The 23,408-nt window shown below is 44.3% G+C and overlaps 1 protein-coding gene across 1 annotated transcript in view; it reads left to right on the top strand.

Moving 5' to 3' along the window:
- CACNB2 (calcium voltage-gated channel auxiliary subunit beta 2) overlaps nt 1-23,408 on the top strand; it is a 363,806-nt gene that overhangs the window by 53,049 nt on the left and 287,349 nt on the right. Inside the window, exon 2 of the mRNA XM_040434490.1 lies at nt 7,160-7,252. Within this exon, the coding sequence (XP_040290424.1) occupies nt 7,160-7,252 (93 nt within the window). The remainder of the gene's footprint in view (nt 1-7,159; nt 7,253-23,408) is intronic.

Below are 23,408 nucleotides of genomic sequence, written 5' to 3'. Positions count from 1 at the left end.
AGAACAGAGGTTCTTTCAAGTGTTTTCGATCAGGTATTGAAAACACCTGTGGATGTCAAGGAGCAGCAATCAAGCATAATAAGCACCAATTAGGCAGATTTAAAAGGACTGTGATACTCAGCTCCTTCTAGACATTTACTGTGTGTTTACAAACATGGTGAAGTCAAGAGAATGGTCCAGGAAGACAAGAGAAGAGGTGATTTCTCTTCACAGGAAGGGCAATGGCTATAAGAAGATTGCAAAGATGTTAAACATACCAAGAGACACCATAGGAAGCATCATTCGCAAATTCAAGGCAAAGGGCACTGTTGAAACGCTACCTGGTCGTGGCAGAAAGAAGATGCTGACTTCGACTGCTGTGCGCAACCTGAAGCGCAAAGTGGAGAAAAGTCCCCGTGTGACTGCTGAGGAACTGAAAAAAGATTTGTCAGATGTGGGTACTGAAGTTTCAGCTCAGACAATAAGGCGCACACTGCGTAATGAAGGCCTCCATGCCAGAACTCCCAGGCGCACCCCCTTGCTGTCTCCAAAGAATAAGAAGAGTCGACTGCAGTATGCCAAAAGTCATGTGGACAAACCACAAAAGTTTTGGGATAGTGTTCTGTGGACTGATGAAACAAAATTAGAACTGTTTGGGCCCATGGATCAACGCTATGTTTGGAGGAGGAAGAACAAGGCCTATGAAGAAAAGAAAACCTTGCCTACTGTGAAGCATGGTGGGGGGTCAATCATGCTTTGGGGCTGTTTTGCTTCTACAGGTACAGGGAAGCTTCAGCGTGTGCAAGGTACCATGAATTCTCTTCAGTACCAGGAGATATTGGATGAAAATGCGATGCAGTCCGTCACAAACCTGAGGCTTGGGAGACGTTGGACCTTTCAACAGGACAATGATCCCAAGCATACCTTCAAGTCCACTAGAGCATGGTTGCAGATTAAAGGCTGGAACATTTTGAAGTGGCCATCGCAGTCACCAGACTTAAATCCGATTGAGAACCTCTGGTGGGACTTAAAGAAAGCAGTTGCAGCGCGCAAGCCTAAGAATGTGACTGAACTGGAGGCTTTTGCCCATGAAGAATGGGCGAAGATACCCGTAGATCGCTGCAAGACACTTGTGTCAAGCTATGCTTCACGTTTAAAAGCTGTTATAACTGGAAAAGGATGTTGTACTAAGTACTAAGATTGAATGTCACTTGGGGGTTGAATAAAACTGATAATGATGTGAGCACAGAAAAGACATTTGTGGTTATTTCATTATAAATGTTATGTTATATTTGTCTGACTTACAAGTCCCTCTTTGATTAAATTGTAAACAAGATGACTGAAATGATCAAAATCAATGTCAAACTGGCCAAAACACTCAATTTCAGTGGGAGTTGAATAATTTTGAACACAACTGTATATGAAATAAAAGGCTACTTTCACACTCGCTTTTTGGGCGGATCCATCATAGATCTGCAAAAACTGATCTGTTACAATAATATAACCGCATGCATCCATTATGAACGGATCCGTTTGTATTATCTGTAACATAGCCAAGACGGATCCGTCATGAACTCCATTGAAAATCCGTTTTCGATTGTGGCAGATTGTGGCAGAGAAAATGGATCTGTCCCCACTGACTTACATTTTGTGCCAGGACGGATCCGTTTGGCTCAGTTTCGTCAACCGGACCGCAAAACGCTTCAGAGCTGAATGGAAACTGATTGGAGGAAAACATGCATTCTGAGCGGTTCCTTTTCAATTCAGAATGCATTAGGGCAAAACTGATCCGTTTTAGACCGCTTGTGAGAGCCCATGATGGATCTCACAAACGGAAAGCCAAAACGCGAGTGTGAAAGTAGCCTCAGACACGTGGACACATATTACTTGGTGGTTAAATTAGGCCATGGCTTTCTTTATAAAAGAACAGCTTCGCTTAAAGGGGTTTTCTGAGAATTAAATATTGATGACCGATCCTCTGGATAGGTCATCAGTATCTGATCGGTGGGGGTCTGACTTTCGGGATCCATGATGATCAGCTGTTCAAGAAAGCAGCAGTGCTTGCAGGCCAGTGATGACATGTTCATTGGTCATGTGGCCTAGGAGAAGCTCAGCCCCATATAAGTGAATGTGGCTGAGCTGCGATACCAAGCACAGCCGCTGTACTATGTACAGCCTGGTGAGCAAGGAGAAGGCAGCGGCACTCACATGAGCACCAATGCCTTCTCAAACAGCTGATTGGCGGGGATCCCGGGTGTTAAACCCCCACTGGTCAGGTACTGATGACCTATCCAGAGGATAGGTCATCAGTTATTAAATCTTGGAAAAACCTTTTAAACTACCAAACTATACAGTATATACAAATACAACACTGCATGAAGAATACTAAATAAGTAGACCAGCCATAAGCTTGGCCAACACCAGTATACCATGAGTGACTTACCCCACTGGACCATGACAACTAAATAGATGGCATGGGACCAGTGGCGTACACACAATCCATGGGGCCCCGGTGCGAAACTGATCTATGGGGCCCCCTCCCCGTCGCCTTCCTCCAACCTGCCTTCAAGCCCCCCCCCCCTTCCCCACTACCTCCCCTACTAGTGTTGTAACTATAGTGTTATGGGCCACAGTGCAAACATTTTTACAAAGAACCGGCAGATTTTCTTACTAAGGGCTCTTTCCGTGCGGGTAATCCGGGGCGTGACTGAGTGCCAAGCCCCATTCTGGACAGCAGAGACACGGAGCAGTAACATGGTTGACTGTGATTTTTTTACTACAAAATCACGGTGACAACTTTATGTCTCTGTGATTTTGAAGTAAAAAGATCACAGAGAGGCAAAGAGCATTACCAGTCATGTTAATGCTCCATGTCTCTGCTGTCCGGAACGGGGCTTGGCTGTCTTTCACGCAACGGATTACCCGCACGGGATCCGCTCGTGTTAAAGAGCCCTAAACCCAATGCATGGCTACACTCACCCAGTCCTAATAAAATCTGGTCCTACCTCATCCAGGGTGATGTCCACTGGATCCAGACCAAGGTCCCTGTGGTGAGAAAAAAAGAATAATCACATAAGGAAGGGATGGTGACTGCCCCTGTGAAATCACCAGCAGGGGGCGCTGTGCTGGCCTGTAAGACTGAGCCATGCCAATGTATAGCAGGGTAATCTAGGACATTTCCCCTAAGTGCAACCACACAGTACTAATGCCCACCTTGTGGCCCCTCACAGTAGTTATGCCCACCTTTGTTCCTGTCACAGAAGTTGTGCCCAGATATGTGCCCCCTCATAGTAGTTATGCCAAATATGTGTCCCCTTATAGTATTTATGCCCATATATGTGCCCCTCAGAGTGGTTATGCCAGATTATGTGTCCCCTCACAGTAGTAATGCCAGATTATGCGCCCCTTCAAAGTATTTATGCCCGGTTATGGGCCCCCTCAAAGTAAATATGCCCAGATATGTGCCCCCTCAGAATGGTTATGCCAGATTATGTGCCCCTCACATTAGATATGCCCACATATGTGCCCCTCACAGTGGTTATGCCAGATTACATGCCCCGTCACAGTAGTTATGCCTTCATATGTGCCCTCTCATAGTTATGCCTTTATATTTTCCCCCCTCACAGTAGTTATGCCAGATTAGGTGCCCCCTCAAATTAGTTATGGTAGATTAGGTGCCCCTCAGTAGAGATGCCAACTTTTGTGCCCCCTCACTCTAGTTGTGCCCATCAAAGCCCCCCCCCCCCCCCCCGCCCCCAGTCTGCAGCGTTAGAAAAAAAAAATACACATTCTTCCCTGATGAGAGGAGGCAGATTGCCGGGCTTTCAGCTCTCCTCCCACAGCCAGCAGCGCGATCTGGGGCCAGCAGGGGAAGCTCCTGAGCTCTGAAGATCAGTGAAGCAGGGAGCAGAGGTTTACCTGCTTCACTATGGAAACGTAACTGCCTAGCTGGGTGTGAGTGAGTGTGCGCTTTCCCCCTTGACCCTCCAGCCCCCCCCCCCCATATTATACATGTAATGGAGGCATGGAGCGCTCTGATGGGGCCCGAAATTGCCACTACATGTGAGTAAAGATGGGGCCCTGCCAGCGGCCGGGCCCCCTGGAGTGCCGGGCCCGGTTGCAACTGCGACCCCTGCGACCCTGGTATGTACGCCACTGCATGGGACCCAACCTACCAAGAGTTATTGCAATTGTAGCCTGTAAATGCAAATTAAATGTATCTAGTCTGATATCAGAAAGATGAACCCCATGGAAAAATATGGTTCTATTTCTACTACTAAGTAGTATGGCAGCAACTGCACCACCAGAAACTTGGCCGGGTCAGACTTAAGCTTGCGCACCAGCGGATTGCTGGGCACATAGAGTTTTCTTGGCCACACATTCCGTTATCGATGGCTGATGGAGTGCAGTAGAATTAGGAGGAGGAGGAGTCTGAGCTGGAGAAGCAGTAAGTGATGATAACAATGACAAGGACACTGTCGTACATGTGAAGGCGGCTTGGCTTGTGCAAGGGAAGCTGGGAGAAGGAGGAGACTCTTGATGCGCTAGCTGGCAGACACTTCTATTTACCCACTGGATCGGGTGATGTTGCTGCATATACTGCAATACAGCTGTGGGGCCTATGTTTGTGTCTGAATGCTTACAGCTTATTTTAATCTTACAGATTTTGCACATAGATATGCTTTTGTCTTCTGGCAACGTGGAGAAAAACTGCCATATGGGAGATACTTGCACTTCACAGAGCTAGTGGGCTTAGATCTGGCACATTTGGAAAGTTGTTTTTTTCAGTATTAAAAACTATACAAATGTGGTATCGCTGTAATTGTACTGACCTGGAGAATGAAGGTTAAATGTCAGTTTTACCAAATAGGGTACACTGTAAAAACTAAATCCTAAAACTGACAGGAAGAAAATAAAAATGGAAAAATTGAAGAGTTAAACAGTACTAGTAAAATTACAAGTGTTTTTTCTGTAATTTAAATTAGAGACACAATCAAATGTCCCTATCCTTCTACATACACACTGTACACTGATATAAAAAAAATTACTTTAGCAATGCAGTTTTTGCAGTAAAATGTGTTTGAACTACATGGTGTGATGCAGTAATGCATTCACTAACACGCGTATAAGAATGCAATTTTGACAGTAAAATGTCTTTGAACTATGTGTTCACTAACATGGGTATGAGAATGCAATTTTTGCAATGAAACGTCTTTGACCTACACGGTTTCGATGCAGTGATACAACACATTTTTTGCAGTAAAAAAAATTGCATTCAATAAAACGGGTACAAAATCAAATTTTTGCAGTATTGCCTTTTCTGTAAATTCTCATTATTTGCAGTAATATGCAACATATTCAGTAACACGGGTATAATGCACTAGAAGACAAAAATGCACAACTACTCAATGTTTGGAGCAGAATATATACTATTGGGGTGTTGGCAATAAACCTATTAACCGTAGAAACTTGTTTAAAAAAACAAATGACTGGCTGTCTGTTCATATATAGACAAAATGAGTTATTGCAGGGAGGGTTTTGCAATACAGAACTAGCTGCCAGCAGCTGCATTAACTATACAACTGGATGACCTCACTTTCTCTGTTTAAATTACCTAAAATCTACCCAATTACATCTCCATATTCTCTCCCTATAGGGTCCTTAGTACAGCTAGATTACTGGCTTGTATCTGCAATTCCTTTTTGTTAGACATTGCCATAACACATTCTTCAAAGTCACAAGCTGAACATAGAAAAAGGCATTCTATGATATTTTCAGCAAAGGACCTTGAATCCTGCCCCTGATTGGGTGATCACACTGTCTGTCAGACTCTGAGCCAATCAGGGCAAGCCTTCCATTCCACTTTCTCCTAGTGTAATGTGATCCTCCATCTTTTTTCTCCTTCATGGTTTTGCCCACCAGTATTCATAGTAAAATTGCACTGGACGCAGTTTATATGTGATTCCTCATAAACGAATCGCTAAAACGTTGTATTTGTTCGGCGGATGAATTGTTGTGAAATTCGTAACAAATCCAATTAATTTAGAATCGATTTGCTAATCTCCAGTTCAGACCTTGCGGATTAGTTGAAGACTTTTGCTGTGGATTTTGAAATGTGCGTCAAATTTATAGTACAATGTGAATAATGAGGTCTTAATATAACAAAAATAATAGCAAAGACAGGTGCACACTGCGGTCTTACTAAACCCTCAAACTGATTTTAAAATTGAGAGATTAGTCAACATGTCCTACGGTGTAGGACATGTCTAAGCCCGGGCACCACGCCAAGGTTTCTCAAGTAGCCCGGGACCTAACACTCTCCTAACTGAGCCGTATGGGCAATACCAGGAGCCAGTGGGCAGAACCCCATTCATGAATGAAGAAGTTGTGGTGCTCTGTTCCTTACGCAGTACCTTAATTGGAGGATGTTAGAGAGATAAGATCCTTCACTCTTGTGTAATTAGCAAAAGTCCCAGTGATCGGATCTCCACTGAACAGAAAATGTCCAGCTGTATGCCAAGGATGGAAAGCCATTTGACCTTTAAAGGGATTTTCTGAAATTATATACCGATGACCTATCCTCTGGATAGCTCATCAGTATCTGATTGGTGGGGATCCGACACCCAGGACACCACCGATCAGCTGTTTTAAAAGGCCCTGACGCTCACAGTAGTGTCGTGGCAAAAGTTTTGATCGGTGGGAGTCCAAGTGCTGACACAGCCACCAATCACTAGAACGAGGAGAGAGACGTTCTCACGTATGGCACTCTCCGTCGCTGTAGGAGAGGAAGCAAGACGGACCCGTTACAAAACCTATGGGCCCATCTTGATTCTGATTACTGCAGTGAAGACAGAGCACTATGCGAGCGCTTCTCTCTCCTCAGTCTAGTGATCGGTGCAGGTCTCAGCTCTCAGAGACCCATCAAAACTTTTGATATGTCTCTATGTTCACATTATAGAGGCATATCAAAAGTTTTATGAAAACTAAGTGAGCCTTTAAATGCTGTCAAAACAGATCCAATTTTTGTAGATTTGTGAGATACAGAAGTAAAATTATCATTATTATTATTAAGTCATATGTATACTGCATATTCCATACGTGCACTGCTATTATTGATAGAAAAAAGTGCAATACATGAAGAAAATGTACATAGAATTAACAACCTTCTGTGTATTTTCAGAGCTATGGGAAAGGAGCTAGACGGAAAAACCGGTTCAAAGGATCGGATGGAAGCACGTCTTCTGATACTACCTCAAACAGCTTTGTGCGGCAGGTACAGTGACTTCAATGGAAATGTCTTGACTTGTGTTTTTCCTTCAAGGATTTTAATAAACCTGTATTGTAGTTTAAAAGAGGTACTCTCATTTACCTGGAATCCATATAATCAATATTCCTTGCTGAAAAAAGGAGTGCTGGTAGATATCCGCCAAAGCGTGCCACAGTCCTTTTTTTTTGGTGTCAGACACTGCTGTATAGAAGTATAGAAGTCCATGGCATACCAAGCTCCTTTCAGTCTATAGCAGGCACTGACATATTGTGATACTATGGCCGCTGTGTTTTCTTCTTGCCCCAGCAGTATGGATAGTCTCTCTTCCTCCTCCATGGAGGTGAAGTCTGGGCAGAGATCAGACAGTCTCTTGAGTCTGCTGAGTATTTGGGGCAGTGCGGCAGGAAGTGGGCATTATCCTCCACTTCCCCTGGTCGCACCGCTGGCACAGTCTGTTTTCCCTGGGCTTAGTTAGTTCTGTTGGTGCCCCGCGGATTTGATGAGCAGGCTGTGGACGCTAAGGCTAGGTCTACATGACGACATGTGTCGCGCGACAGATAAGGCACAACTGCACTGCACTGCAACATTTGTCGCGCGACATTTTATCACACGACAATTTTTAGAATGATAGTCTATGGTGTCGCAATGCAACATGCTACATGCTGCGACGTGACAGTCGCAGAAAAATCCATCTCGAATTGATTTTTTGCAACTGTCGCGTCGCAGTCGCAGCATGTCGCATTTCGCAGTGCGACACCATAGACTATCATTATAAAAATTGACGTGCGACAAATGACGTTGTGTAGACCTAGCCTAAGTCTGTACTGGCTCAGGATCTTTCACTCTTTGGGGTTTAGTAGCTTTTCCAGATATGTTTGTATTCCCTCTGTAGGCTCTGGTATATTATCTTCTGCGATATTCTATGTCATTCCTCCAGACACTAATATATTCCTCTTTGCTCTTGTGTATTGCCTTCTGGATTTCACCTTTTGTCAGGCTGTATTGGTTGGTGGCTTGGTCAGGCTGGGTTTGGGTGACTTGTTCCGGGGTGCTTTGTTTTGCTGGGGCTTCTTGGTGTAGCAAGGCTTTGTGGTAGAAGCTAGGACTGCTGCTATGTAGATGGTTCCTGAAGGATAGCACCCTCTTCTGGACAGCAAAGTATAGTGGGAATCTGCCCAGCTCTGCTCAACAAGTGATGTTTTAGGTTCTCCTGTGGACCTGGAGAAGATGTTTTACAGAATTCCAGATGAAATATTTCTGTTGGTCCAGAGTCCCACTTTGACCAGTCTGGGTATGTATCTGGACCCCAGACTTCGCTGATATCTATCTATTTATCTATCTATCTACCGTATTTTTTGCTTTATAAGACGCACCTGATGATAAGACGCACCTAGGGTTTAGAGAAGGAAAAAAATAAAAAAATATTTGGAAACAAAAGGTGTGCTAAAATATGTGCAGTACATGGGTGTATTCCTATGGATGAAGGGGTTATGGTCACATTTAATATAAACACTTAGGATAATTACGGTACAATCCCTGGACAGTGTTTATATTAAATGTGTTTTCTTTAAATGGACCGTGCTGCTCCAGGACAAAGCTGAAAAATCCTCCCTTCCAGATCTCACAGAAATTTGGTGGACATGGGCAAGTGGTCAGTTCACTCGGATTCACCTTTCCTCTGGGGAACCTTATGAGAAATCAAGGTGCCGCAAATAGTGAAGTACAATCAAAAAAGTTCCAACTGCAAGGCTTTATTGTACTTACAAGATGGATATGGTAACAAGCAGTGTACACAAATCATGTAGCAAGAAGCGCAGTGGCGAGATGATCGGTCATGAGGTCAGGCCCACTTCTTGATATGTGCGGTGCCTGCTCTCGCTTCTTACTCCCTGCGCTGCACCCGTCCCCACTCAGCCCGCCCGTACTGCAGCCATGTTTCACAGGTTCGCTTTATAAGACGCACTGACTTTTTAAAATTTTTTATACTTTTTGTAAAGCCTTGGTTTTTCGGGATGTTTCCTCTGTCTAGTTGTATGACAGTTTACAGTAAACCACTTCATATTTTGTCTGTTTCTTCTTCTGTGTTTCCCTGAGCAGTTTGTCATAATGATACCGAATAGAGGACGGGGGGACGTCAGACATGCAGGAATTCTATTTTCGGAGTATGTTATTTAATATATTTTTTTTCTCAATTAAAAATCCTCCTATTTCCCATGTGCCCTGTGGTTATTGTCGGCCTGTAAACCAGCTCCAGGGCAGATTACATTTGACGTAGCAAGAAAAAAAGAAAAAACTGAAGCTTGCTAAATGTTCTAATTGTCTGTACTGTACTTGTCAGTGAAATGTCCAGCCATGGTCAGTTGCATTTTTATTTACCGGGGGGGGGGGGGGGTAAAGCTTGATAAAGCAGCTTACCCTTTAATGAACATTGGCTATATCAACATCATCTTTTGGGCAAGTGTCAGGAGTCCCCCTTACATATCAGAATCCCGGTGGGCCGATCGAATTATGGGCCGGCCAGGGCCGCCATCAGGGGGGTAAAGCCGATACCCCAGTAAGGGGCCCGGACCCCGGGGGGGCCCGGCCGGTCCCGAGCCATTTTAATTTTTTTGCTGTCAGTGTGTTAACTTTAAAATCAGCGCTCATCTCTTTACTATCTTACACTGACTCAGCTCCAGTAACAGCAGGCAGTGTGGGGGCGGCGCTCACTCACTGACGTCACACGCCTGCTCCTCCCACTAGGCGGCGCAGGCGCGTGACGTCAGTGAGTGAGCGCTGCCGCCCGCACTTGTTACTGGAGGCTGGAGGGAGCTGAATGTAAGGTAGTAAAGAGATGAGCGCTGTGTTAAAATTAAAGTTACTGTCTGCAGCCTGCAGGATACCGATTTATTAATGTATACTACTGTGAGTGGCGGGGAGGGGGATCTATGGATGACGGCACTGTTATAGGGAGGGGGATCCGTGGATGGCACTGTTATGGGGGGGGGTCTGTCATGTGGATGACACTTATGGGGGGGGGGGTCTGTGGATGACACTTATGGGGGGGATCTGTGGATGGCACCATTATGGAGGGGGATCTGTGGATGACACTATTATGGGGGGATCTGTGGATGACTGTTATGGGGGGGATCTGTGGATGGCACTGTTATGGAGGGTATCTGTGAATGGCACTGTTATGGAGGGGTATCTGTGGATGACACATAGCATAAGATGCTATATACGGTATGTGTCATCCACAGATCCCCCTCTATAACAGTGCCATCCACAGATCCCCCCATAACAGTGCCATCCACAGATCCCCTCCATAACAGTGCCATCCACAGATCCTCTCCATAACAGTGCCATCCACAGATCCCCTCCATAACAGTGCCATCCACAGATCCCCTCCATAACAGTGCCATCCACAGATCCCCTCCATAACAGTGCCATCCACAGATCCCCTCCATAAAAGTGCCATTCACAGATCCCCTCCATAACAGTGCCATTCACAGATCCCCTCCATAACAGCGCCATTCACATGTTTTTTTTTTAGTGTGTTTGGGAAAAATAAAGTGGGCCGGTCTGGCTGAAGTCCAGGGCCACTTTATTGTCCCAGTCCATCCCTGGTTACATGTGCACTTGGCAGCTGAAGACATCTGTGTTGGTGCCATGTTCATATGTGCCCGCATTGCTGAAGTTTTAATATATGCACATGAGCCTCTAGGAGCAACTGGGGCGTTGCCGTTACACCAAGAGGCTCTGCTCTCTCCGCAACAGCCGCTCCCTCTGCACTTTGATTGACAGGGTTGGGAATTGAAAACATCATCACAGCTGGCCCTGTCAATCAAAGTGCAGAGGGAGCGGCTGTTGCGGAGAGAGCAGAGCCTCTAGGTGTAACGGCAACGCCCCTGTTGCTCCTAGAGGCTTATTTGCATATAATAAATCATCATTTTTCTGAGCAATGCGGGCACATATGAACACGGGACCAACAAAGATGCCTTCAGCTGCCAAGCGCACATGTACATGCACAAATCCACTGACAGATGCCCTTTAACTCAATTGCAAAGATCTTTGCTATTTTTACTTAAAGGGAACCTGTCATGTTGAAAATCCAAACCAGTATGCAGGCAGCATGTTCTAGAGCAGGAGGAGCTGAACAGACTGATATACAGTTTGTGGGGAAAGTTTCAATATATTTAGGAGTTTCTTGATCTCATTCCCTGCTCATTCTGAGTTTAGGAGTCCAGTGGGCGGTCCTATCTCTGTATCCACCCTTATACGAGGTCAGTCACTGATTTAGATCAATATATTACAGGGATTTTGATCAATATATTGCAAGTGGCGCATTCAAACAACCGTTTGTATTTTGCGGTCTTCAAAGCACGGATCTGCAAAGTACAGATAACGTCCGCATTGCATCGGTTTCCTTCTGGACCCATTGATTTCAATGAGTCTGTGGTCTGCATTTTCCGTTGCAGACTATGGATGCAAAAAGCACACGTTAGACATCCATGTGCTTTCTGCATCTGTACGTCCGTTCCTTAAAAGATAGAACGTGTCCTATTCTTGGCTTGAAGTCAATAGATCCGCAAAAAAAATTAATGCAACACAGATGTCATTTGGAGGTCATACATATTTTGTGGATCCACGGTTTGCAGACCACAAAATACGGTACATATGGTAGCGTGAATGGACCCTTTTAATGAATCTTTTCCCATAAAACTAGATATCAATCTGCTCAACTCCTCCTGCTTTATAGCATGCTGCCTGCAGATAAAAGAATGTCAGAGGGCCTGCCTGGGGGGTGAAAATGGGGATGTGTCAGCTCTGAACCCAGACAAACCCCTTTAACACTTCCCATCTGGGCCATTTGCCCCCTTCCTGACCAGGGCTAATTTAGCAAATCTGACATATCTCACTTTATGTGGTAATAACTTTGGAACGCCTTTACAAGTCATTCTGAGATTGTTTTCTCGTGACACATTGTACTTCATGATAGTCATAAATTTGAGTCAATATATTTCACCTTTATTTATGAAAAAATCCCAAATTTACCAAAAATTTGAAAAAATCCGCAATTTTCTAAATTTCAATTTCTCTGCTTTTAAAATAGAAAGTGATACCTCATAAAATATGTATTACTTAACATTCCCCATATGTCTACTTTATGTTGGCATCATTTTGGAAATGTCATTTTATTTTTTTAGGACGTTAGAAGGCTTAGAAGTTTAGAAGCAATTCTTCACATTTTTAAGAAAATTGCCCAAACCCACTTTTTAAGGACCAGTTCAGGTCTGAAGTCACTTTGTGGGGCCTACATAGTGGATTTTCCATTTTAATCCAATTTTTTCTTTAACACATCGATGGTTAACAGCCAAAAAAAAATCAATATTTATTACCCAGATTCTGCGGTTTACAGAAACACCCCACATGTGGTCAGAAAATGCTGTATGGGCACACGGCAGGGCGCAGAAGAAAAAGAACTCCACATGGTTTTTAGATGCCATGTCCCATTTGAAGCACCCCTGATGCACCCTTACAGTAGAAAGAAGTGACCCCATTTTGGAAACTAGGGGATAAGGCGCCAGTTTTATTGGTACTATTTTTGGGTACATTTGATCATTCATTATAACACTTTATGGGGCAAATTGGTTGTTTTAGCACAGTTTTTATTTATTTATTTTTACAGCGTTCACCTGAGGGGTTCGGTCAAGTGACATTTTTATAGAGCGATACCTAATATTATTACTTTTTCTTATTTATTAAAGTTTTACACAATAATAGCATTTTTTAAACAGAAAAATTATGTTTTAATGTGTCCATGTTCTGAGAGCTATAGTTTTTTTTATTTTTTGAGAGATTTTTTTATGTAGGGGCTCATTTTTTGCGGGATGAGGTGACGGTTTTATTGGTACCATTTTGTGGGACATACGCATTTTTGATCACTTGGTGTTGCACTTTGTGATGTAAGGTGACAAAAATTGCTTTTTTGACAGTTATTTTTTATTTTTTTAATGGTGTTAATCGGACTGGGTTGATCATGTGATATATTTATAGAGCCGACCGTCACAGACGCGGCAATACCAAATATGTCTATTTTATTTTATTTTTTTCTATTTTTAACATTTTTTTTTATTCCTTACTTGGGGATTTTTTTTTTTACATGTAAAACATATATATATATTTTTTTTTAACACTTTATTTTTTATTTTTTTATTTTACACTTTTCGTCCCCCATAAGGTCATACAAGACCTCTGGGGACATTTACTTCACTTTTTTTTTTTTTCCACTGTTGATTTCTCCTGTAACTGGGGCTGACATAGTAGCCCCAGTTACAGGAGAAATGCACCCCCCAGAGAGGCTGTACAGCAGTATACAACACTGTACAGCCTCAGTGCAGGGCTGATCGAGGTCTCTGAAAGACCTCACACAGCTCCTGCACTCTCCGGTCCCGGCGGTCACATGACCGCCGGGCCGGAACAGGAAGCGCATAGCGCTTCCTGCTCTGCATACACAGCGCTCGGTGAGCGCTGTGTATACAGCGATCTAGAAGGCAGGGACACCTGGGCACTGTCCCTGCCTTCTCTCTGGGTTGCCTTGCTGTCACTGCACAGCGGGCAACCCGATCTTCAGCTGCAAGATTAGCGTGCAGCTGCAGTTTCTGAATGGACGTTCTGGAACGTCCATTCAGAAATAGAGAACCACCTCCCGGACGTTTTTAGTCTATGGGCAGAAGGGGAGGTGGTTAATGTTGCTACCTGGAAACCATCAACAAGCTGCAGCATATGAGTTATCAGTGTGTGTACATTGATTGTCATCTTAATATGTCCTGCAGGCTGGATCTGTCGTCATACTGTGCTCCCCTGTTTAAAGGGTTAATCCCATCTTACTTTTCATGGCTGAGATTGTAATAACTCTTGAAGGCACCAGTCTGGGGTGGCCGGAGTCACAGAAATGGATGGGCTACGGCGAACTACACAGTTTCTTCCTCTTTCCTTTATATTTTCATTTTGGACCAATTCCTCTGGTTTGTTTCCATCCTGTATGTAGCACTTCCTGTTACTGTATCCAACCAAACCCATGATGCACTTCTCCTTCCTGTATCTAGACACTCCCCTATCACTCCCCCGCCCATGGACATGACATCACAGGAAATGAGAAACAGCTGCATGGACAAGGTCATGTGACCACCGCCCAGAACGGGAGATAGGAGCCATAAAGGGAAAAGAAACACATTACAGAATTACAGCGACCTTCATAAATGGCTATTTTAAAGGATTTTGACGCAAACTGGAAAACCCCTTTAATAAATGTCCCCTCTCTCACTGTGCCATTTCACTAACAGGAGCTTCTATGAGCTAGATTTGAAATCTCTTCAGCGTGTCCATACTTAGTGGAGACAGAAATGGGGGAAGTAGGCAATATCGGCTGTTATACTAGAAGGTAGACATGAGAGGATAGTCAAGAGACTTGGATGAGTGACAAAGCAAGTAAAAGGGGGAGAGGTTGATTTCGGATGCATACGGACAGGCAGGAAGGGCAGGCACACTGTCTACCCTGCAGAATGCTTCCAGTCTTTGCAATTAGTGCTGTGAGAAGAGCAGACAATATCCTACATTTACAAAAAGGTCTAATGTCTCCTATTTCCTGAATTTTACTCAAAACAGAGAAGTGTAATGTTTAGGGCGGGCCGCAGAATATCTCACAAATGGAGATTTACCGGCAATTACATTCCATTAGCAATCATAGATCCCGTTAATGGGCATCTGGCCGTGATGGAAATCGTTGCTCTGAGATTACAATGTGTCTGGGGAAATGTCGACATTTTGTGCTTTGAAGCAATACCGAGATTGTAAAAACATGAAATCGCCCTGGGATTTAGTGATGTCAGAGTATCCAGTGACTTGATTGGCGGAGTTCTGAGAAATGACTATATGGCCTGGAAAATGGCTTTCACCACCAGGTGGCGCCAATACGGGCACTACTTTTTGTAGAACATAATTTAAAAAATTGTGCAGGGGTTTTATATTGATGACCTATCCTTAGAATCAGACCCTGATAGGATATTGATGACCTATCCTTAGGCTAGGCAAACAATTGAAGCCACTGCACGACCCCTTTCGGGTCATTGTGCATCATCCTTTGGTGTAACAGATCTTACCGTAACTCCATTCCTACAGAGATTCAGCTGAAGATCTTATCAGCTGTATTCAGGATCATAATCCCTGACGAGCAGAGAGGAGGATGAGGCAGCTCTTTAGCTCAGTGTTGTGAAGTAACTTGTCCTCCTGTGTGATTAGGACAGGTTCAGTGTGTACTAATAGGACGGTGTCCATTATATTTCTCCTAATGATTGGTCCCCAGACAAAACGAGCCATTATAACTTATGAATGATATTTGGGAATATATTTATAATAAAGTAATATTTTTGTATTTTTATTTTCTTAATTCCCCGAGAACCCCTTTAAGGTGTCCATACACCTTCAATAGCTGTCATTCTGTCAACAGCTATTTCTCTCCATTCCCCCGTATACCTGCATGCTTGGCTTGGCATAGCATGCATGTATTTTGAGGAGGGGGGGAGGGGAGAGCAGTGGTGGATTTACACGTCAGCAGCCGATTATCAAAGTTTTCCTTCCCGACAGTCGGCTGCTCGTTCAGTGGAGGTGAAGTGCTGCAGTGACCATACAGTACATGCAGTGATCACCTGTACAGTATGAGAATGAGGGATCACCCATCTTCATACAGCTGCACTGTTTCCAGCAGGCGGTGTAGCTATAGGGGAAGCGGCTGCTTTGGGGCCTGAAATCAGAAGGGGCACACCCAGGATGAAGACTAAAAGATTTTATTGTCAGAGGCCCCACAACAATTTGCAACAGTTACACAATGACATTATATACAGTGACACTGTAGGAAATGGATGGAGGGGCTGCCGGGTCTCGTCTGAGAGAGCGATCTTGACTAGCCACAGGAGTGGGGGTTGCACCGGAGGAGGGGGTTGCGAATACGTTTTGGGGGAAGGGGGTCCGTTCAAAAATTTGCTGTGGGGCCCAGTAATTTCTAATCACGCCACTGGTTTCCAGGCAGCAGATCGCAGTTTAGACAGCATGATCTGCTGTCCAGAAATGATTGCAGTCGTCGGGCGCACAGCAAAGGGTCCCTCAAAGTATATGTTTTTCGTGACGCCAGTTGCAGTGAAGAAACAAGGGCACAGGGCGCCTTTTAGTGATGTAGTAGATGGTACCCAGGTGTAGGAATTCCAGAGTGGTGTTAGGTAGCCTACAATGTCCCTTTATGTTTTGTGCACTTGTCATGGTGCTCCTACCTGGATACGCTGGACCCCAGGCGTTGCCCTCCAAAAGCAGAAAATAGGGGAAATAATTGAGGAATTTGAAAAAATAACTTGAGTCCAGACCTTGTGACGAAGTTTAAAACAGCTTTACTTGAATAAACGTTTCTCCAAACAGTTTACAGACTTTATCTTGGTTCCAGCAGGCGTTAGCATTAACTGTGGCAGGCAAACTCCTCTCTGTTACACCTGTTGCTCTCTGACTGCTTTGCTGACAGGGTAGCTGTATAATTTCGCTTTATCTGGGTGCTGCAACTTCTCACTGTAGTCGGACTCTAGACTGGTCCAGGGAACTTTACTCCTGGCTTCAGAGGCTTCAAGCTGTGGCCTCCATATCCAGCAGAGCTGAAGGTGCTCTAGCTGGCTTGGGCATAGCACGTCCAACAGGGAAATGCACCTGCTGCACACCTAACCCCCAGGAGGGGGTAAGCTGAACTGACTCTAACTAGAACTCCACCCTCCCTGCAGCAAGTGGGACACGCCCACCACACCACAGAAGGGGGATGTTAGAATGGAATGGAAAGCTCCATTCTATGTACATGTAGCTCTGCCACCTGCTGGTGAACCAGGCACATTTCATTTTAACATATACAGTTGCATAGAAATAGGAAATGCACAATGTGGAGGACTTGGAATAAATTTATAGATGAAATTATATTAGCATACAAAGATAGAAGCAGGGTGTAGGAGTGGTAATGCCACTTGAAGGTGCCTGTACGAAAGACAGGATCACACTATTGGGGTGTGTAAACCCGCCATAAACCTCTGCCAGTCGCCTCTGGCTTATCTCCCTGAGGACAAATCCTTCCATTATCTATCAGGTTAGAGCATACCTCCCAACATTTGAAAAGAAGGAATAGGGACAATATGTGCAAAGCGCTCGGCGGCAAATTTTTTCCGCATGCCTCTAACTCCGGCCAAAACATAACTAAACACCTAATCTCACCCAGTCCCCTAAATGCCCCCACATAGTAATTATTCCCCTTTTAAGCCACCACACAGTAGTTATGCCAGCATTATGCCCCTCTCAGTAATTATGGCCAGATCAGAGCCCCGTCACAGTAGTTATGGCCAGATAGGTGCCCCCTCACAGTAGTTATGGCCAGATAGGTGCCCCCTCACAGTTATTCTGCCCATATATATGCCCTCTCACAGGAATATCCCCAGATATGTGCCCCCTCACAGTAGTTATAGCCAGCTTTGTGCCCCCTCATAGTAGTTATGACCAGATATGTGCCCCCTCACAGTACCTATGCCCAGTTATGTGCCCCCTCACAGTAGTTATGTCCAGTTATGTGCCCCCTCACAGTAGTTATGCCCAGTTATGTGCCCCCTCACAGTAGTTATGCCCAGTTATGTGCCCCCTCACAGTAATATATCCAAGTTGTGCCCCCTCACAGTAGTTATTCCCATATATGTGCCCTCTGACAGTAATATGCCTTGCTGTGCCCCCTCACAGTAACATGTCCAGTAAAGTGCCCCCTTCACAGGCAGTAAAAAAATAAAAAAAAATAAACTCAACACACTCACCTCGTTCCCCAGCAGCAGCAGCAGGATACACGGAGCTCCCAGCTGCGCCCACTCCCTGCCCAGACCAGAAGTGTAGAGTGCCGACAGGGGGGAGGAATGATGGAAGAGGGAGCCGATGCACTGCTCTTGCTTCATCATTACAGGAAGCTGTCTCTGGCTCCTATGGAAGTAGGGACAACTGCCAGAAAGCGGAACATACCTCCCCCTACCGGGATCGTGGAACAGCCAATGAAATCCGGGACTGTCCCGCCAGATCCGGGATGGTTGGGACGTATGGGTTAGAGTCTGGAGACCCCCATACACACAAACTAGTCAAGCCCAAATCGGCAGGTCCAACTGACTTTCGAGCTGCTGTGATTTACAGTACAATTAGCTTTTTCCATAGTATGTGCACTTCCACTTCTCTGTTCACTACAAGTGTAAAAGCTCTTATGTCATTGCTTCTGAGTCATCCTGTCCTTATCTGTTTCATGAAAGTATAAACCACAATAACAAGCCATTAAAGTGATCACTATCTTTATCGAGAAGTTCAGATGGATTCTACCTTGACAAGTTAAATTACAGCAAATCAAAGTGCGTAACATGTTCGAAGCAAAATGTTTCTGCCTTTTTAGGATGGCTGGGATGCTCTTCCAGGGTATTGCGAAACTAGTTGCAGACAGTGAGCAATGGTGGATGTCTTGCCTGATAGCTTGAAGTGACTATTTTACGTTACAGAGAGAGTTTATCAGTGAGAAAATGCAAAAGACAAGCAATGTTCTCAGGCTCACCCGTCACACACGCTTAACGGGACATTATAACGGGAGAGTATAGAATTGAATAAAAATGCAGCACTGTTTTTGACCTTTAGGTAGAACAGTGGTCCTACTCCTATAATGCAAACGTCTGACTGGTGGGATAAGTCACTTAATCCATACCCATTAGTGCGTACAAATACGTTTAGAGGGGTTCCACTGCTCTGTTTTTTTGGATTCTACATTTTAGACAGAGCTAGTATTTCATTCTTGATAGGTTGCCTTAAAGGGAATGTCTTATGTCCATGATTTTGGTTTCAGTAATTATATGTAACTATGTAGAAGATCTTTTTTTTTTTTTTTTTAATTAGGAAAGTTCTACGTAAAATCAAACAAGAAGTTAGCCTTACTTACCTGCCTAATTGCATACTGTTTCAGTGGTCCAAGCAGTCTTCGTTTCCATTGATGTCATTGACCACTTTGCGTGATCACTGAAGCCAGTTATCACTAGCTGTAATGAAGGCAGACCACGCTACTTCTATGGGGCCCGAGGAGGAGGAACTCCTTCTTCTGTTTTCATCATGAAAAAAATATGGTATTTATATCCAGCCACTACTAGGAGGAGCTCAGCACAAGGAGATTGTTACAGCTTCCACTGCATTCAATAGTAACTGTGTAAATTCCTGTGTACTGAGCTCCCCCTAGTGGTGGCTGCCAGCAGACGGTTTTATAATACACTGCATGAGGGAAGCTGCAGACATGGAGCTGATTTATCAGTGTATTTATGCCAATTATCTGGTGTAAATGTATTGAGAAAACAGAGGGGCACATTTCTTAAGACCGGCATTTTAGCCCCATAGCTGGTGGTGGATCCGTCAGAGTTATAAAGAGGCGCCGGCCTTTCCATAACTTTGGTGTATCCAGCGCCAGTTCTAAATGTAAGACAGCTTCCTAGTTGTCTTACATTTAGATCATTTTCTACGCCTAAAACAGGTATAGAAAATGGTGGCCTTCCATGCCGACAATTTTAGAACTGGTGTGAGCGGGGTAAAGTGGCGGATAACAGCGCAACTAACTCTTGCACTGCCACCTGCGCCTGAAATACGCCTAATTCATGTGTATTTCAGCTTAGTAAATGACCCCCATGGTGTTCAAATGGAGAGCCATATTTATTAAGCATCTATTCCACTTTTTCCAACATAGAAGCCGTGAAAAGTGGGGAACTTTTAAAAAAAATAAAAAAATGGCTCCATTTATTAACATGGGGTGGCATACTAAGTCTTGTCTTGGGGCCCTATGATAGTGTTTCAGGGCTGAAAACAAAGACCACTGGGAACAATGCTCGATTGAACAGGTGAGTAAGGCTTATTTTTTCATTTTAGATCACTCCCAGCCTTCATAACAGAATTTTGAGTTCCTGTATAGACAGCACAGCAGGGAGTCTGTGGTTAAAGGGGTTGTCCGGCCTAGGAGCGGAAGGTGTTCCCCCGTTAAAAAAACTGTCTGCAGTTCTGCTGTTTCTGTTCCCCTGCCCCTTTCCTGGCCACTTGTTGTCCTGGCTGGAATAGGAGTGGCTTGGTCCTGTTACCGCTGCAGAAAATCACTGTCCTCAACGGTCACATTTGCTAGATCGGCACATCACTAGAACGTTGCTAGCAATGATGTGCCATTCTGTCACGTGACCACTGAGGCCAGTGATTGGCTGCAGCGGTCAGAGGACCAAGCCACTTCTGGTCAAGGCTATCTGAAAATCATCAAATAAGAGAGACCCGAGTGGCAATGATTTAACGCCAAATGGGATTGTCTTTGGTGCCCATTTTTGTCACAGAGCCTGGGCCTACCCAGTAATTCTCTGGTATTTGTGGAGCAATCTTATTCTGCTTCAGAATACCCAGAATAATCCTCTGAATAGTTCATTAGCATGTGATTGGTGGGGTTCCCACACCTGGCACCCCTGCCGATCAGCTGTTTGAAGAGGCTGCGGCGGTGAGCACCACAGCCTTCTGGCAGCTTGCAAAGCATAGCGCTATCCATAGTGGTTGTGCTTGGTATTGCAGTGCAGGCACATTCACTTGAATAGGACAGAGCTCCGCCTAGGCGATATGACCCATGAATGTGACGTCACTGGCCTAGGAAGAATCTGGAGATTCTTACTGGAGTGTTGCAGCCTCTTCAAACAGCTGATCGGTGCGGGTACAAGGTGTTGAACCCCCACAATCAGATTTTGATGGCCTATCTTGAAAATATGTCATCAGTATTAAATACCTGGAAAATCCCTTTAACCCAATAAAATTTTATATGCAACATTTTAGCCAGAAACATGTAAAATCTGCAGAACATTAAGACCTGAGCAATCTGCAAAAAAATATCTTTTGTGATGAAACATACCAGATTCTGGATAGTAAGATATAATTAGAGCTTTCATACTTTTCAATATTTATGATTCCTGGGAGTCATCAGGAACGTGCAGAACATAGGACACCACATTCATTTGCTGCAGTACTACTATATAAAGCCTATGCATCAATTATACCCAGAAGACAAGGGCTGTCTAATGGAGAACTGAGGTACAGTATTTCCTCTTTTGGTTTATATTAGAACTAGTAGAACAAGGCTTCTTAAGCTCTTTTTTTCGAGAGTCATGGTGACACCTGAGCCCCACCACTGGTGAGCATTCATATCAGAATTACATGTAGAGTGCTGGACACTTTCCTCATAGGGGGTTGCTTCTTGGATGAAGCAAACCCTGAAAAGTGCCCCCTCGGCAAACTGTATCCTTCATTTGCGGAATGTCGCAACCAGTTTTCACAACACAGATATCCTTATAATCGTAGGGATCATCCCTACCAGGCACCATGCCTGGATTAATAGGTTTGAGGCTGCTGACACTTGCTCTTTAAACAATTAATGAGCACACCCTGCTGCCTGGTGTTGATTGAGGTGCACTTGATGTTGAATGATTTGGTGGGTGCAAGGCAGGATCGGTAAATGATCAAGACAATAAATTAGACCCGTTAGTTGCAATAAATAAAGTCTCTCTTTACTAAGTTGATGATAGGGATTGTAGTACAAATAGCAGCAAAAGACAGAGTTTCACAGTATGTCAATATTCAATGCAATATTTCCTCAATAGCAGCATATGGACAACAACAACAACGATGGTGGTAGTAATCCCTCCCTCTAAAGATTCTTTGCAGTCTCACAGCAGAACCATAAGCATGCAATAAGGTTCTGGTAAAATCCTTCTGCACTGAGGGGTACAGAACTGAGATACTGGTGGCTAATTAAAAGTATGGGGGATGCCTTACCAATTTTCTGTTCCACAGCAGCAAAGCCTTTCTGCCATAAATGAGCCTAATGCATGGCCTTATAGGTTCTAGACCTTCTCAGATGTCTGGTCTCTCTGAGGAGTATTTTGGTAGTATGACTGCTCTCTGGCCAGTTGTAGGGTCACAGATTAAAGGAGTTGTGCAAATTTGGGAGGGGAGGGTAGACCTGTAAACGGAAGTGTACTTACCTGCTTCCTAGCGCTGGCTCCCAACTCCTTCTCTCTCCAGCGCTGAGGAGCAGGCCACTGCTGCGGCCTGTAATTGGCTGCAGTGACGTCAGAATAGAAGTTTACTTAGAGGGAGCAGCCAAGGCCGGGGAGAGAAGGATCGGAAGCAACGCCAGGAAGCAAGTAAGTAGACTTCCCTTCTCAGGTTTGGCCAAGAGGTTGGGGTTGTCAAACAACTCCCCCCCCCAAAAAAGTTGCACAACCTCTTTAAAGTTCTTGGAACTTGGGCCTAGCTGTGCAAGAGGTAGAACAGACCTCCAGACTAGACTCCCTCAACACTAACTAGGGGGCGGACCTAGTCCATCTCTGTGCAACCTTACACAATTTTCCAAGTTGTTAACCACGTGTTGTCCATACAATGCCATTACGTGCATGTACATAAATCACAACATGTTACTCAATAAATATTGCATTAACTCTGTCAATAGTAATTAACCTTTTGCAGTAGATCTTCTGGGGTACTGTACAAGTGCTGTATGCTAATGTAAAGAGGCAAGTGAGCATTCATACTACCTCTGATGTCGCCATCCATCTCTCCTAAATCTCAAAAGATATTCCTTATACTGCAGCTGACATTGTAAAGTATTTTTCTTAGGGGTAAAATGGAACAGAGGAGACAGTTCATTTATTTAAGCTATTCTGAGCCAAATGAAATGAATGAAAATAAATGGCAAATGTCAGGAGTTTAAATAGGAGCTGAACAGGTGCCATAGCCAGCAGGTCCATGATTGGCGATAACTCTAATCATGGACATGTAAAATGGTTGTCCCATGAAAATTATTCTCCATAAACCAGCACCTGGATCTGAATAATTTTGTAATTGCATGTAATTAAAAATTTATACCAGCAGCCACTGTGTTATTCAAAAAAAATCTATCTGTGTAGCACCACCTGCTCTTTGTTCTTTTCCTTATTTCTCTGTCCTCCTCGTTAAGGTGGTCGCACATGCTTCAGTTCCTTCAACTGCCACCAGCCTTATCTGTGTAGTGTAACAATTACAGTGAGATAGCTGC

The sequence above is a fragment of the Bufo bufo genome, chromosome 5, assembly GCF_905171765.1.
Source record: "Bufo bufo chromosome 5, aBufBuf1.1, whole genome shotgun sequence".
Taxonomy (NCBI): domain Eukaryota; kingdom Metazoa; phylum Chordata; class Amphibia; order Anura; family Bufonidae; genus Bufo; species Bufo bufo.
Note: the sequence above shows the minus strand (reverse complement) of the source record. Positions and strands in the feature narration are given on the sequence as shown.